This window comes from Ornithorhynchus anatinus, chromosome 10 (assembly GCF_004115215.2).
Source record: "Ornithorhynchus anatinus isolate Pmale09 chromosome 10, mOrnAna1.pri.v4, whole genome shotgun sequence".
Taxonomy (NCBI): Eukaryota; Metazoa; Chordata; class Mammalia; order Monotremata; family Ornithorhynchidae; genus Ornithorhynchus; species Ornithorhynchus anatinus.
The window spans coordinates 13,562,752-13,579,402 of NC_041737.1; the positions used below are offsets into that span (position 1 = coordinate 13,562,752).

At 41.8% G+C, this 16,651-nt stretch overlaps 1 protein-coding gene across 1 annotated transcript in view; it reads left to right on the plus strand.

Annotated features, from left to right (window-relative positions):
• TM9SF2 (transmembrane 9 superfamily member 2) overlaps positions 1-15,441 on the plus strand; it is a 31,898-nt gene extending 16,457 nt beyond the window's left edge. Inside the window, exons 10-17 of the mRNA XM_029073343.1 lie at positions 515-647; positions 1,135-1,254; positions 2,863-2,920; positions 3,386-3,545; positions 5,528-5,679; positions 6,928-7,039; positions 9,452-9,623; positions 14,103-15,441. Coding sequence (XP_028929176.1) covers positions 515-647; positions 1,135-1,254; positions 2,863-2,920; positions 3,386-3,545; positions 5,528-5,679; positions 6,928-7,039; positions 9,452-9,623; positions 14,103-14,170 — 975 coding nt within the window. The 3' untranslated portion in view covers positions 14,171-15,441. The remainder of the gene's footprint in view (positions 1-514; positions 648-1,134; positions 1,255-2,862; positions 2,921-3,385; positions 3,546-5,527; positions 5,680-6,927; positions 7,040-9,451; positions 9,624-14,102) is intronic.
• Positions 15,442-16,651: the final 1,210 nt, after the last annotated feature.

Genomic DNA, 16,651 nt, shown 5'->3' on the forward strand with positions numbered 1-16,651 from the left:
AGCAGCAGTCTGGATCAGTGGACTAAGAAATAGACTGGTATTGGGAACACGTCTACCAACTCTGTGGCCTTGTACTCCCCAGAGCACTTTAGTGCTCTGCTCACAGTAAACGTTCAATAAATAATAAATACTGATTGATTGGGCTTCTGGTTCTGCCACAACCTGACACTAGAACTTCAGATATTTAGGTCTGGGCCTGGGGATGAGTCTGGGACTTAGCGAGATTCCTCGACATTGGGTTCCTAGAAACCTGGAGCCAAGAGACCTCTGTTCAAGTGTTTAGTTTGACAGTGGCAGGAAAGTTCAAGTAAAACAAAATTAGCTGAAGTGTTTACTCTCCTACTGTTGACAGTTGTTCTGGTGCTCAATTGATAGGCACCGTAACACTGTTATCTGCATCCCTACCAAAGAGGAAGACTTTGGTAATTAGCCTTAACTGGTTTAATTCAAGTACACAAATTCTGCACAAAGTTTTTCAGCAGTGGGTCACAAGTGCTACTCATTTCTTTTTTAGGAAGATGCCCAGGAGGAATTTGGCTGGAAACTGGTTCATGGAGATATATTCCGGCCTCCAAGAAAAGGAATGCTGCTCTCGGTTTTTTTAGGATCAGGCACACAAATTTTAATCATGACTTTCGTGACTCTATGTAAGTAGCTTAAGAATCGATGATAATTATTGAGCACTTACTGTGTGCAGAGCACCGTACTAAGTAAGCGCTTGAGAAAGAAAACCGAATTAAAAAAAAGAAATTGTTGCAGTAATTTACTCAGATATGTCGTTTTTAAAAATGCCATACAAGTCAAACATGGACCAAAGCCAAGAGGATGGATTCTTCCTAAAGACAGCCCTGTCACGGGAGGCCCCCTGTGGAGATGATAGTGTTAAGAGTGAGAGATTGTCGGCCGTGATAGCAACCACAATAATAGTTCCCTCAGAAGCCTTGACAAAAGGCAGCCACTGGCCAAACTATAGTGACATTATATAATTGATAATGTAGCATGGGCTTCGACATCTCATCCCATTCCTCTCTTCTGGGTGTGGATGTGAATCCTTAATTTTACCGAGCCAGAGAAGGTGGTCAACATTATGAAAATGCACGTCTAACTAGGGGTGTAACATTTTCTCTGCCGTAGTTTTTGCTTGCCTGGGATTTTTGTCACCTGCCAACAGAGGAGCCCTGATGACCTGTGCCGTAGTCTTATGGGTGCTGCTTGGAACACCTGCAGGTTATGTCGCTGCCCGATTTTATAAGTGTAAGTAAGCTTTCTAACCTGGCTGCTTGGGCCCACTCTACCACAGGAGTCTAACTAGTAAATTCTCTGGTCTTCTAAAGTGAGGTGATGGTTGAAGTGTACTGATGTAAAGTCCAGGTCAGGAGTCAATTGTTTCCTGATCCCAACTACCGAGTGGAAGGGTGGGGTGTGTTGAGACGACACATATAAAGTGGGGCTTAGTCGTTGACCTTTCCTCTCATCAATCCCAACCCCTCTTCACTCTTAATAATCATAATAATCATAGTCATGGTATTTGTTAAGCACTTACTTTGTGCCAGGAACTGTTCTAAGAGGTGGGATAGGTACAAGCAAATCGGGTTGGATGCAGTCCCATGTGGGGCTCCCAGTCTCCATCCCCATTTTACTGATGAGATAACTGAGGCACAGAGAAGCAAAGTGACTTGCCCAAGGTCACACAGCAGACAAGTGGCGAAGCCGGGGTTAACCTATGACCTTTCGACTCCCAGGCCCGTGCTCTATCCACTATGCCACGCTGCTTCTGTTGTCTCTGCTTTCTCATTACGTGATAAGGAACTGCTTCGACCACTTAATTTTGTGACTTTGAGCAATGAGCCAGCAGCAGTGGCCAGAGAAGCAACGTGGCCTATTGGAAAGAACACGAGCATATGAGACAGGCATTCTACCTGTCTGCTGTGTGACCTTGAGCAAGTCACTTCAATTCTCTGTGCCTGTTATCTCATCTGTAAAATGGGGACTAAGATTGTGAGCCCCATGTAGGACATGGACTCTATCCGACCTGATTAGCTTGTATCTTCCCCAGCTGTGTCCTGTCTCCAGCCCTTCCTGCCCAAACCGCCTATATTCATAGATTGTGAGCCCCTCAAGGATACAGGGTCTGTGTCTGATTCCCAACCGCGTACTCTTTCCCAGCTCTTCGCACAGTGCTCCAAACAAGAGTAAGCACTTAATAAATTCTATTACTACACTTCTTATAGCCTTGCCTTTTCCTATGAAGTCTCCACTATCATTTTGATGGAGTCGCTGTCCTTTCAGTAAAAGGAAATCAATCAATCAATTATATTTTTAAGCACTTACTATGTGTAGAGCGCTATACAGGTACTTGGGAGAGTACAAGACAACGGAGTCGGTAGATGGGTTCTCTGCCCACAAGAAGCTTACAGTCTAGAGGGAAAAGGTGGAAGTGCCATCAGGTCCCATTTGCTTTGGTTCCAGGGAAATTGAACTGTCCTAGATGTCGATTGCTGGAATGGGCAGGGATTGAGGTCTCCTTTGGACTAGAACTCTCCTGGATTACCCGCCCCCTTCCCAATTCCATTCCAAATCCCTCCCAGTGTAAATCAAACAGTTAGTGTACGGTGCTCTGCACACAGTAAGCTCAATAAATACCATTGAATGAAGGAATGAAAATCCAGATGCATCGTAGCCTACCGAGCCTGCCTCGGAGTAGACCCAAATCTCTGGTTTAAACCTGACCTGAGTGACTTCTAGAAGCAGAGGATTAGGGAGCATTTGCTCCAGGATATTGGAGTTTTGCCATGTTTGGATGTGCTTTTAGATAAGGAACTGGTCTTGTGCTACCTTATCTTTCTTTTTTGTTGTCTTTAGCCTTTGGTGGTGAAAAGTGGAAAACAAATGTACTGTTGACATCATTTCTGTGTCCTGGGTAAGTAAATTTTCATAATCCATCCGTGTTATACGCTGGGTGCTTATTCTGTGCAGAACACTGTACTAAGTGCTTGGGGGAGAGTTGGAAGGCACGATCCTGCCTTCAAAGGAGGTTACAATCTAGTGGGAGCTTAAAGTGAAGGGGTGACGCTACAGAAACACTTAATTTTAGACTCGATCGAGAAGCAGCAAAACACTGTAGTTGCTTTTTATATTTTGTCTATTACATATTAAAGCTTTGTATGTAAGCACACTTAAGAATGTTCCTCAGAAGTGAGGTGAAGACAGACATCTTCAAGCAGTTTGAGACTGCCAGCTCTTGCCAAAATCCAGGTCTTATAAAATTTGGAGCCATATCTTTTTCTCTAGCTTTCAAATAAAATCACAGCCATAATTTTGACTTTGGCTGGTGATTCAGAAATATGCCGTAACTCTTGATAAGAAAGTGTTGTGTATTTTACAGGATTGTATTTGCCGACTTCTTCATTATGAACCTGATTCTCTGGGGAGAAGGATCTTCAGCAGCCATTCCCTTTGGTACTTTGGTTGCCATATTGGCCCTCTGGTTTTGCATATCTGTGCCACTGACGTTCATTGGCGCTTACTTTGGCTTTAAGAAAAATGTGAGTTCACGAACACCTATTTGTGAACGTTAAAGTCAAGGCTGCAGACTAGCTCAAGTATTTAAAAGAAATCAAGGTGAAATCATCAAAGGAATTTACAAAGTGCTACCTGTGTAACACTCTTGAGTTAGATTTTTATGTGATGCGGGAAGGCATTAAAGCTTGAGTGAAGTGAGAGAGAAATATTTAGAAACCCACTTTGGCTAATGAAAATAATCCTGGTACTAAATACTTACTAGAAGCTACGCTCTTGGGTCGAGACAAGATGATAATAATAATAATGATGGTATTTGTTAAGCGCTTGCTATGTGCGAAGCATTGTTCTAAGCGCTGAGAGGGATACAAGGTGATCAGGTTGTCCCACGTGGGGCTCACAGTCTTAATCCCCATTTTACAGATGAGGTAACTGAGGCACAGAGAAGTGAAGTGACTTACCCAAAGTCACACAGCTGACATGGCAGAGCCGGGATTAGAACCCTTGACCTTTGACTGCCAAGCCCGGGCTCTTTCCACTGAGCCACGCTGCTTCTCTGTGGGGTGCAATCTCTGTCATAGAATTCACAATCTTAAAAGTAGAGGGAGTACGTAGTCTACCCCCATTTTTCTGATGAGGAAACCAGGGCACCGAGCAGTTAAGGGATGAGTGCGAAGTCATACAGCAGCCTGTGGCAGAGCTAGGATTAGAACCCAGGTCTTCTGGCTTCCAGACCAAATGCCTCCATGCCACATTGCCTCATTTAAGAAACTGATTTCCTCAATTCTTTCCCTTTGCTTTTTTTTTTTTGTCTTTTGAGGGCTTTGTTTTTGGGGTTTTTTCCCTTTGGTATTAGACACTTACAATATTCCAGACATTATCCTAAGCGTTGGGATAGATACGAATTAATCAGGTTGGATACAATCCATGTCTCTCCTGGGGCTCTCGGTCTTATTGCCCCTTTTACAGATGAGATGACGGAGGCGCAGAGAAGTGAAATGATGTGCCCAAGTGGCAGAACCAGGATTAGAATCCAGGTCTTCTGAATTCCAGGCCCGCCACTGACTATCCGCTGGGCCACGTAGCTTCTGCTTCTGTCGTTCATCTCAGTGGAAAGCATCAGACCCATATACTGCCCACAGCTTCTTACCAAGGAGAAATTATTGCCTACATTAAGTGAGCAGCTTCCTGCAAAGTTTTGCTAAACTTTATTTTGAATATCATCTTAGTAAATAAATAAAATGATACCAAAAGTCCACTTACTACATGTAGGATCTATTAAGACACTATTCTAAGTAGAGTTTCCTTCCATGGCCTCAAGTTAATCTTCTGTCCAGTTGTGAATCAAATGAAAGTTCATCATACTTCTTTGGTCTGTCTTAAGCGGAAATTGCAGAATTTTTCCTGGAAGGAAAACTAACTTCTACTTCAGTACTTTTTTCTTTTATTGGACGTTAGGTACTTTTGGGTATGTTATTGCCCTCTTACCATTGTGTGTGATGAAAGGGGAAATAAGAACATTGCAAAGAACCTACGGTCAGAAAGCTTCAGGCAGCCACCTATTGTGTTCACTGCAGTCTCAAATTTTACCAAATGGAGCGTTTTTTAATTAAGATGACAGTATCCCACCCTCCAAATAAAGCACATTGACAGAGTTTTCCAGTACCAGCTCTTTTCTTGCCTAAGCGAATAATTTTTTTTAAAGCCACCTGCTTTATTTGTCAAGTCCTGTATTATGTGCTCTTAGGTAATTTTTTCTTTTTTACTTTGTCTAAAGCCATTAGTCTCTGGATGACTGCTGGAAGCAGTAGCCGCTCATTCCGAAAGGCCACAATTTGATAGTCTCCAAGTTCATTGTTTTTAAATACAAATTTCAATTTGAGGACATAAGTAGAGTTGTGCTTCCATTAGCGTCAGCATGGAAGCTGAGAAAAAGCTGGGGAATAATCTAGTTCTGAGACGAATTTTTAAAATGGATATGTAATTACAAATCTGTTCTTCCTTAAAGGCCATTGAGCACCCAGTTCGGACCAATCAGATTCCTCGTCAGATTCCTGAACAATCGTTCTACACAAAACCATTGCCGGGCATAATCATGGGAGGGATTCTGCCCTTTGGATGCATCTTTATACAACTCTTCTTCATTCTTAATAGCATTTGGTGAGCTCTCTGTGAAGTCCCTTATATTTCAAGAGAAACTAACTTTCTTAGTCCGGCTGTACCACTGATGATCGATATGTAAAGGTTTCCCAGTATACGTTTTCTAACATCAACAATTATCCATAAATCATACTACCATTGCCGAGAAGAAAAAACAAAGTGCTGTGGATGGACTTGTTTAACTAGACAAGTCATTCCAGTAATGCTTGCTTAGTGATTTGCAGGTCAATATATATGTTTTTCCTTTCACTTCTGCCTCATATGCCACTGATGGATTTTTAAAGTTGATGGCATACAAAGGCTAGAGTTTGCCTCGTAAGAGGTAGGGAATCATGCAGCAGTGTATTTCCCCTCTTCTCCCCCTTCTCCCAGGAATTTTCTTACAAATCTCCCAGATTACAGTGTTTCTTTTTAGTGTATGCAAGCAGCTGCAGTTCCATAAGCCTCTCCTGTCCTCAAATTTAATTACCATATTGCTTACAAAATTACCTTTTATAACATTTTTTCTAACATTGGGGTGGGGCCATTATGCTGGCTAATTCAGTGGATGGTGTTTATTGAGCACTTATTGTGCACAGAGCATTAGAGTAATCATTTGGGAGAGTACAGTACAGCGTATCAGAATGAAGTCTAGCAATAAGGGGAAATAAGGGAAGAGACCGCCTCTCATTTCTATTACATTCTCATCAGTGCTGCATAAAATGGGCAGTCAATGAATTAATTGCCCTCTTGCTGTGTTTTGACAGCTTCACTTTTCTGTTCTTCCTTCCCTCCTTAAGGAACTCACTTCTCCTTCTGCTCCCATCTCCCCCATTCCAGTCTCTGCGTACAGTTGTGTGGTACAAAAAAATCGTCTTTCATTTCCTCTGCCAAATTCAGCCTGGGGAATTTATGCCAGTACATACAGTATATAAAACTTGAATTAAGATCAACTTAGAATAAGTTGTGTAGTTTAAAAAAGTTGATCAGACTGTAAGCTCCTTGTGAGCAGGGAACATGTCTACCAACTCCGTTATATTGTACTCTCCCAAGAGCTTCACACTGTAAACGCTAAATAAGATGGATTTTTTCTTCAGCCAGTTGTCCTACTTGGAGTTTTGCTCTACATTGGAGGGGAAAACACCTACACTTCCCCAGTGTTTTCAGGCTAAATTGAAAATGAATAGATTAACATTAAATGTATTGTGTAAGGAATCTGATTTTTGGTGGGGAGACTGTTTTTCCTAAAACCGTATCTTGTGGTTGCAGGTCTCATCAGATGTACTACATGTTTGGCTTTCTATTTCTGGTGTTTATAATTTTGGTTATTACATGTTCCGAAGCAACTATACTGCTTTGCTATTTCCATCTCTGTGCTGAGGTATGTATCGGCAACATCATTCTTTATTAATATGCAACATCCCAATTCAGGTAACACTTACCAGGGGTGCTCCCTATTGCTAGGAAGAACTTAAGTGAGCTGTGATCAGTGGCATTGATGAGACCATACCAGAAATAAATGTTAGTCAGAATTTATGGAAAAGCAACAGAAAGGAAAATTACAAATTCAGTTAGCACTTGTTATTTGGCAGTGTTGTACAGAATTGATTTTAAACGTTCATTCATTCATTCAGTGGTATTTATTGAGTGCTTACTGTGTGCAGAGCACTATACTAAGTGCTTGGAAAATACAATTCAGTGATAAAGAGAGACAGTCCCTGCCCACATCGGGCTTATAGTCTAGATGCGGGGAGACAGACATTGAAAGCGGTAAGGAGGCAGCAATAGAAATAAATAGAATTACAGATATAGACACATCAAAACAAGTAAACAGGTATCAATATAAATAAATATAATTATAGATAATATACATAAGTACTGTGGGGCAGGGAGAGGAGGAGAAGAGCAAAGGAAGCGAGTCGAGGTGACCTGGAAGGGAAGGTGAGCTGAGGAAAAGGGGGGGCTAAATGCCTAGCCAGAAAATGGTCTATTTTAAATGGAATGAGAATTGTGGGTGGGAAATTGGATTAAATTCAGGAAAAAGACAACTTTAAATAGACAAATGTTCCCCTATGCTCTTAAACATGATCTTGAAAGTGATACTACAGGGGAAATTAGGTCCTTTGCTTCAGACAAATTTCTAACTAAATCAAATCGCTATTAAAGCATCTATTTTTAGTAACTAAATGGATGATGCCAAGTCATTCTTCCATTCCTAATGTTAATTTAAAATAGAATTTGTGATAATGATACATTTTCTTGAACTAATGTATGGAAAAACATTGAAAGCATTTAAGTCCATTTCTTAATTATATAGCAATATTTATCACAGTTTCTTGTTCTTGGGTGTACTTTGGACTCTTTGGATATTTCTTCCGCTGCTGGTAATTTCTCCAGAAGCCAATGGGTGGAATTTAGCTCATACCATTTTGGTGTGATTTTTGCACTCTGATAAAAGGCCTTAGTGAAGGGGCCGGATTTTCTGTGGTTGATGGCTAACCTTTCCCTCTTCTCAATCAGTATAGGTCATTCACTGGGAAGAATAAGCTGGGCCCAACGAAAAACCGTCAAATACAGAATAGCCTAGCATTAGTAGAACAGCTAGATTTCATTTAAGTTGCGGGCATTTTGGGCAGGGAACGTTCCTACCAACTCTGCCGACACCTTGCACTCTCCCAAACAACTAGTTAAGCGCTCTGTGTACAGCAAGCATTCCGTAAATACCATCGATTGATTGGAAAGTAAAGGTCTTTCAATCCCCGGGCTCTACCTGGAGGAAAGGAGACTATCCGTCGATGACTATGGGCATCGGACATGAGGCCAAACAGGACAAAGGAAGTCATAAACGTTTTAAAGTAGGGCCCTGGCTAGTCTGAATTCGTTTCGTCCAGTGGTGAGCTCCACATCCGGTGAGAGGATCCACATCCATTTGGGGTCAGCCTGTGATGTCCAAGACCACTCTTGTACCCCAGTTGGGCACAGGATGCTACAACAGACCAAACCTGGTCCAGTTAAGAGTTTGCAGTAGAATTTTAGAAGCACTGGTGATCAGAGTGCAAAAATTAGTTGGGAGGTTTTTATCCATTCATTTCTTTAAAAAAATGCACTATTTGTCAAACCTCCCAAAAGCCCAGCTTGTGTGTTTCTTCAGACTCACTTTAGCTGTACTGCTTCTGTTCTTCAGTGCCTGCTGCTTCCCCCTCCTCTCTCCACCCTGGGTCCCCCACCCAAACAATCAGTGGTATTTATAGCATGCTTAGTGTGTATAGAGCCCTGTACTAGGCCCTTGGGAAAGTACAGTGAAGTACATCGCCCCCCTCACCTTCCTTCCCTTTCTCTTTTCCTCTGCCATCCTTTCAACTCAGAGGTTTGGAACCTCCTGCTCTTTCCCTAGCCCGCCCTTCCACCTGAAGCTTCTCCACTAGCAGCTTCTGCCACTTAATGTTGGCCAAGTAGCTGACCCATCACCTAGTCCATGGTTAAGTGCCACTGGTGCTTCCTCCTTCGCAGAGATTTCCTGGATCAGGGATTATTGGAGGAAAAAAAATTCTCCCCAAGGTTAAAACAGTATCCAGTAATCTCCCCACCTCCAGCTTCTTATTCTCTGGTTGTAAAGCAAAAACTCATAAAGTTTCATAGCAGACTCTCTGAAATGCTTAAAAGCCAAATAGTCTTTGCTTGAGCAGAGTTTGGGGATTAAAAACAATCTCTCTGCTTCATTCCGTATATCCCATTTCCTTTAACTTGGAAAACATTACTCTACCAGCATGATCATTCTGTTTTTCTTTTTCAGGATTACCATTGGCAGTGGCGTTCATTCCTCACCAGTGGCTTTACTGCAGTCTATTTCCTAATATATGCAATACACTATTTCTTTTCGAAACTGCAAATCACAGGGACAGCAAGTACCATCTTGTACTTTGGTTACACCATGATAATGGTTTTGATCTTCTTCCTCTTTACAGGTAAATTCCCAAACTCCTTTCATTTAAGAAGTATCTCTTTTTCCTCTGACCCTCAAATTTCATGATGGAAGTTGCCTCTCAGCAACTTGGAAGTGGATTTTTCACCTCACGTGAAAGGCCAGAGGTTGTCATGGAGGCCAACTAATAGCCAGATAGGCCCTGTCGAATTCCGATGAATGAAAGTGTCCCCCTTAGAAAGTGAAGGAAGGTTGAAGGAATCTTGAAAAGGGCGGACAAGTATCCGTAAGCCTTCCAGCCACCAAATGGAGTGTCTGTGAGATTCCGAATGCACATTACTGGATTACACCAGTGGACCATTCATCTCAGAATCTTCTCCCTCACTCTTAGAGTGTGAGCCCTATTTGTAACGGGGACTGTATCTGATCAGATTATTTTGCATCTATTTTAGTGCTTAAGCAAAGTGTATCAGACACGTGGGAAACACTTAATAAATAGAGTGCATATTGTTATTATGTGACTACTCTGTATTAGAGAAGCGGTGTGGCCTAGTGGGAAGAGTGTGGGCCTGAGAGTCAGGGGACCTGGATTCTAATCCCGGCTCCACCATTTGTCTGCTCTGTGACCTTGGGCAAGGCATTTCACTTCGCTGGTGCTTCAGTTCCCTCATTTGCAAAATGGGGGTTCAATATCTGTTCTCCCTCCTACTAAGACTGGAGCCCCATGTGGGACCTGATTATCTTTCTTGTTTGTACCCCAGTGTTTAGTACAATGCTTGGTGCTTAGTAAGCTCTTAAATATCACAAGTAGCATTATTCTCACATCAACCGTAGCGCTTGGATCATGGGAGTTTCAGTGTATTGGTTGCTGTCCTTGAAATTCATCCACATGAGGTAAATGAATTCCATATGTTTTTCACCTGCTGTGTGTGAAGAAATGTTTCCATTTTTGTTTGTTTTGAACCTACCATTCTCAAGCTTTAAAGAATGACCCCTGTCTTGGAGTTATGGGATTTGGCGAACGGCAACTCGTTTTGCGCCCTGGCCAAACTTTTCATGGTCTTGTAAACTTCAATCATAGTCCCCCTCGGCCTGTGCCTTTCCAGACCAAAGCGTCCTAATACTCTCAGAGTTTCTTCAAACGGTGACGTTCCCATTCTTTGATTGTTCTTGTCCTTCTCCGTGTCTTCTAATAGCTCTATTGTTATGACATCCCTAAGTGGCCACGACTAAATTGAGTAGTGGTCCATGCGTGAAAATGCCCTAACAATACCAATAATAATAGTAACAATAAAAATTATGGTGTTAAGCGCTTACTGGGTCAAGCACTATAGAAAAGCACTGGGGAAGATTGAAGATATTCAGGTCGGACACAGTTCCTGTCCCACAGGGGGCTCACAGTCTAAGTAATAGGGAGAACAGATACTGACCTTGCTTTATATCATTCCCAAACTTACCTGTATGTAGTTTGCTGTCACCTTCCTGATGATGTACGGACTTTGCTATTTTGAGGGATTTGTGAATAAATTCTATCCCTATCCCCCTTCTTTATCTTCATTTTCTTTTAAACCACCCCCCCAACTTTCCCTTTTGACCTTAACAGGGATCAGAACTCAAAGACTGGAATTGTTCCGTTTCTCTCCATTGGTTTGACCCCCTTAAACAGATTGGTGCCAACAGTCACCAAGGCTTTATGGAAGTCCCTGTAGCTCTCGTTCCTCCCCCTCCACCCCGGTTCAGAAATTTCCAGAGAATCCTGGGGAGGAAAAGTGGAGAGAGGAATCTCGCTGAAATCAGCTGCTGCGAGGAAACACGTCTTCTACTCTCGTGGTTTTATTTAGCTGCTTCCAGTTCTCTAGTCACCTTTGGGTTTATGTAGCGTGGCTCAGTGGAAAGAGCCCGGGCTTGGGAGTCAGATTATGGGTTCTAATGCCGACTCAGCTACTTGTCAACTGTGTGACTTTGGGCAAGTCACTTCACTTCTCTGCCTCAGTTACCTCACATCTGTAAAAAATGGGGATTCAGACTGTGAGCCCCATGTGGGACAACCTGATCACCTTGTATCCCCCCAGCGCTTAGAACAGTGCTTTGCACGTAGTAAGGGCTTAACAAATACCATCATCATCATTATTATTTAGGGATAGAATTGATTTTGCAGCATTTTAGTAGATCATTTTTTAAAAGCGATGCAAGTTTAGAGAGTGAATTTACCAATTTTCAAAGCAGAAACTTGGAAGCTGTCCCCTTCTCTCTCTCAAAATCAGCGGGACCCCATTTCTTGGAAATGTCCACTCTGATGTGACATTTCATAGGGTTGTAGCCAGTGCAGTGGTTTGCAGCCCACAATCCCTCTGAATGCTGTCAAATGCATCCTTTTTTGCCAGAACACATCTCACTGCTTGTTTTGGCTGGGCCATTCTTTGGGAGTTAGGGAATGTCCAGCTGAAGATAGTGAAATATTCAGACTTTTAAAATGTCATACTATCCTTAAGGATAGTTCCCTAACCCCAAATTAATTCATTCAACACCAACAACTTGCCCCATATTTCCCCTATGGGCCCATTAATCTCTGATGACAGAGGAATGTAGGAAGAAAAAGAAAAAAATATTGTTTTATTTAATGTTTATGGTATTTAAATGCTTGCTCTGTGTCCAACATTGTTCTGAGCAATAGAAGTTAATTAGATTGGATACAGTCCCTGTCCCTCATGGAGCTCACAGTCTAGTGGGAGAACGGGGGAACTGAGGCACCGAGAAGTGACTTGCCCAAAGTCACAGCAAACAGCAAACAGTCGATGGAGCGGGAATTAGAACCCAGGTCCTCCGACTCCCCTGGTCTGTGCTGTTTCCACTAGGCCATGCCGCATCTCTATCAGAACGATTCCGCTACTACTTACTCATCTGTTAAAAATGTCAGTATTCATTCAGTAGTAGTTATTGAGCGCTTACTCGGTGCAGAGCACTGTACTAAGCACTTGGAAGGTACAATTCGGCAACAGATAGAGATAATCCCTGCCCGATGACGGGCTCACGTCAGAAAGGGTTTCGATGGTGCCCTGCCGCTGTGTCAGACGAGCCCGTGTTTTAGGCACTTGCTTCTAACTGAATTCCAGGCCATTGAGCAGACACAGCGGGGACATTGCCGGGAGCCTGGTGACAGATCTTTGTGATGCACAGCCGGGTGCAACGATGTATCCCACTCAGTGACTCTATTAAACATCCAGAGTCTAAGTTTGAAGGTCCATTTCTCAGGTCTTGCTGCTCTTGTTTTCAATATATAATTCAGTCTTAGCATGTAAATTTCAGTGTTTGCTATCTCTGCTTCTAACCGTGTTATGTTTAAACATTTAGTACATGTCGAGGACTATTAATCAGGGAGGACAGATATTGAATCCCCATTTTATAGGTGAGGAAATCGAAGCAGAGGGAAGTTGTGACTTACCCAAGGTCATACAGAGGCGAGGGGTGGAACTGGGATTAGACTCCAGGTCTTCTGACCCCCAGGCCTGAGCTCTTTTCACTAGGCCACTAATTTAAAGATACCTACAAAGTGCATAGTGGAATTCAACTTTTTTAATCATCCTGAAGTGTCACATCTCAAACATTCAAAGGCGTCTAGTGAAAATTGATTAAAAAGAGCACAGATCAGAAATCTAAACCTGCCAATCACCAGTTCAGCAGGAATAAAAGAGTGTTGTGGAAAACACCTGGCTCCAGGAAACTTGGATGATGTAGAAATGTACAAACTCAGTGCTTTTAGTTTCCAGTTTGGATGTGGGCAGGGAATATGTCTGCCAACACTCTTATATTAAACTCTCCCAAGTGCTTAGTACAGTGCTTTGCACACAGTAAATACCGTTGATTGAGGGTGTATATATATATATATATATATATGTGTGTGTATATATATATACACCCACACCCACACATATATATGTGGGTGTGGGTGTGCATTTGTGTATATATATATGCACACACACACAATATAAACTGCTTTCAGGTAAAAAGCAGCTCTCCCGGATCTGCTTCCCTAACTCTGTAGACAGGTGGTAGTGTTTTGCAGAGTGCTTACAAACCCCCAGTGTGCTCATGGTAATAATAATAATAATAATAATAATGTTGGTATTTGTTAAGCGCTTACTATGTGCAGAACACTGTTCTAAGCGCTGGGGTAGACACAGGGGAATCAGGTTGTCCCACATGGGGCTCACAGTCTTAATCCCCATTTTACAGATGAGGTAACTGAGGCACAGAGAAGTTAAGTGACTTGCCCACAGTCACACAGCTGACAAGTGGTGGCAGAGCTGCGATTCGAACCCATAACCTCTGACTCCAAAGCCCGTGCTCTTTCCACTGAGCCACACTGCTAACTTCAATCATGATCAGATTTCATAGTGCAGTGGTTGATGATGCAAGACTTTCTATATGCATCGCTATCTAGTCGTGTTTTGTTTTTCCCAGAAATTTATTTTGGAAAATGCTGATGTTCTTGACTTTTCTTTTTTTTTTTTTTTAATTATAGGAACAATTGGCTTCTTTGCATGTTTTTGGTTTGTGACCAAAATATACAGCGTCGTGAAAGTGGACTGAAGAAATCCATGAACCCAGGTTTAAATTTTAAACCTTAATGAAAAACTGTTCATGTGACTATCTGGTTTTATCAGAAGTATTGATCCTAGTGTTGCTTGATACTAAATGAACCTCTTCCCAAGCACCTGCCCCCCAAAAAATACATTTTCCACTAAAGCATTTCTATTGTAATTTGATTTTAAGTACGTTTTGAGTTCATGAAGAGCAAATATTGTGCGCATTTGTAAATATAATATTTACAGTACTATTATTGGCCAAATAGAAGAGGCTGAGTTAAACAACGTAATACTTCTGAATAAAGTACAGTTAATTGTAAATAGGATTTTCTAGGCTCGGTAGGCGGGAAGAATTATTTTTATTTGAAGGAAATAACTTTTTATCATGGTAATTTTGAAGAATGACTCCTATGATGTGGTTCGTTTGGGATGTGACATTTTTTATCTTGTACTGGTTGTAACTGTTCATAAATATTCCTATTTCTCTGCATTGACTTCATTATTCCCATGGTATTGGCCTTTTAAACTATGTGCCTCTGAGTCTCTGAATTTATAAATTTATTACCTTAATAAATATTGTAAAAATGTCTTCAGCGCATCATTATCTGTTATAGATGTATTCGTTGAAGTTCTGTGCATTTACATCTATATACCAAGGATGTTGAAAATGATTTACAGCATTTTATAGGAGTCTACTGTATTTTGATAGTGTAACATTTAGGCTCAGATCACCTGGGCCAACTGATTCTAACTTAACTGCTCTTCCTTGATGGTGGAAATCATAAAGATAATAATTATGGTATTTGTTAAGGGCTTACTATGTGCGAGGCACCGGAAATTCTCCCAGGGTCCTAGTGTAAATCTTTTTGGTCAATATTTTGACTAAAAGTAGCAGTTCATGGACCTGCTGAGTAAGTTGAGTTGATGCATTAGGCTTCAAAATAATGGTGGGTAGCTTCTCTTTTACACCTTTGACTGCATCTTCTCTTTCTGAGGATATTTCACCTGGAATGTTAGTTCTATTTCCTACATGCTAAGAGATTGATAGATCTGTTCATTTGCCTCTGAGAAATTGAAGTTGCTCTAGTTAGTTTATTCGAAAAGACTACCTGAGTTCTTTAAGGTTCTCTTCATTAAACTTACATCCTTAATTACTAATTGCTGCTTATATGAAAGTAACGGGTTCCTCTCTACAATACCGTGTTACTATGCTTTTCTAAAGTGTTGATCTTAGACTTGAATAAGGAACCAATAAATGCATCATTGAGTAAGGAAGGAATTTGTCATTTTTAAGCTCTCACTCACAGAGGATTTAACACACGGGGAACAGTCTCCTATAAATGAAGTATTTAAGGCAGGCACGGAAGCTCGGTCTTTTCTTCGCACGCCGTATTCTGATGTGGGACCCCCTTGTAAAAAAAAAAAAAAAATACTTAGTAGATCACCAATTTTACAGAATAGCCGTTAATACTGTTGAGGAAGAATGTAGCCTAAATCCATTCGAGGACTCGCGGATGCCAACCCCATTTCTGATGGTGACTCTGCAATTTCCTGTGGGCGAGCCATTAAAATGTTCCTCCTTCTCGTTGGCCAATGTTAAAAAGGAAATGTGAACTAATGTGTAGGGTTGAGTTCCACTTCAGTTTCCGTCACCTACAAAGCAATCAAAGATTGTCAGAGGCCAGAAAAGTCTGTTGGAGGTCCAAATTGCAGTGGGCCGGCCTCTCCCTCACTGGGTCTCTCTAAAGGTCTCCCTCTCTAGACTGTAAGCTCATCGTGGGCAGGGAACGTGTCTGTTTATTGTTGTGTTGTGCTCTCCCAAGCGCTTAGGACGGTGCTCTGCACACAGTAAGTGCTCAGTAAATACAACTGATATGTTTGGAAGTTGAGCTGGACAGACGAGGCAAGTATATCCACGTACTCTTAGGCTCTCCGCTGAGCCTGTCAAGACTCCTGCCATCGGCGAATAATAATAATGCCATTTGCTAGTCGCTTGCTATGTGCCAAGCCGTGTTCAAAGCGCTGGATCTATCTGATGTATGTAAGGCATCCCCACAGGGTGGGCCCAGGGCTCCCAACACCCGCAGCACGCAACTGACAATCATCAGACCCCCGGGGCCTAAAAGGAGGTACAGACGAGGATACAGATCTCACAACTAAATTACCCTGGCTACACAGCTTTAAGCCGCATGCTCTGTTGTGACTAAAAATGAATAATAGCAAGCTTCCTTATCAACCAGTCATTGGTATTTGAGTGTTTACTGTGTTTTGAACGCTATACTGAGGGCTTGGGAAAGTACAGTGTAACAGAGTTGGGAGGCGTGATCCCTGCCCACAAGGAGCTTTCATTTCACAATAGGACACAAGTGTAGCGGTACATATCTCTGCACACAGTAAGCGCTCAATAAATATCACTGAATGAATATCTGTTATAATTATTTATACTTGTATATTTATGATTTATAAGTTATATGAATGTCTATAA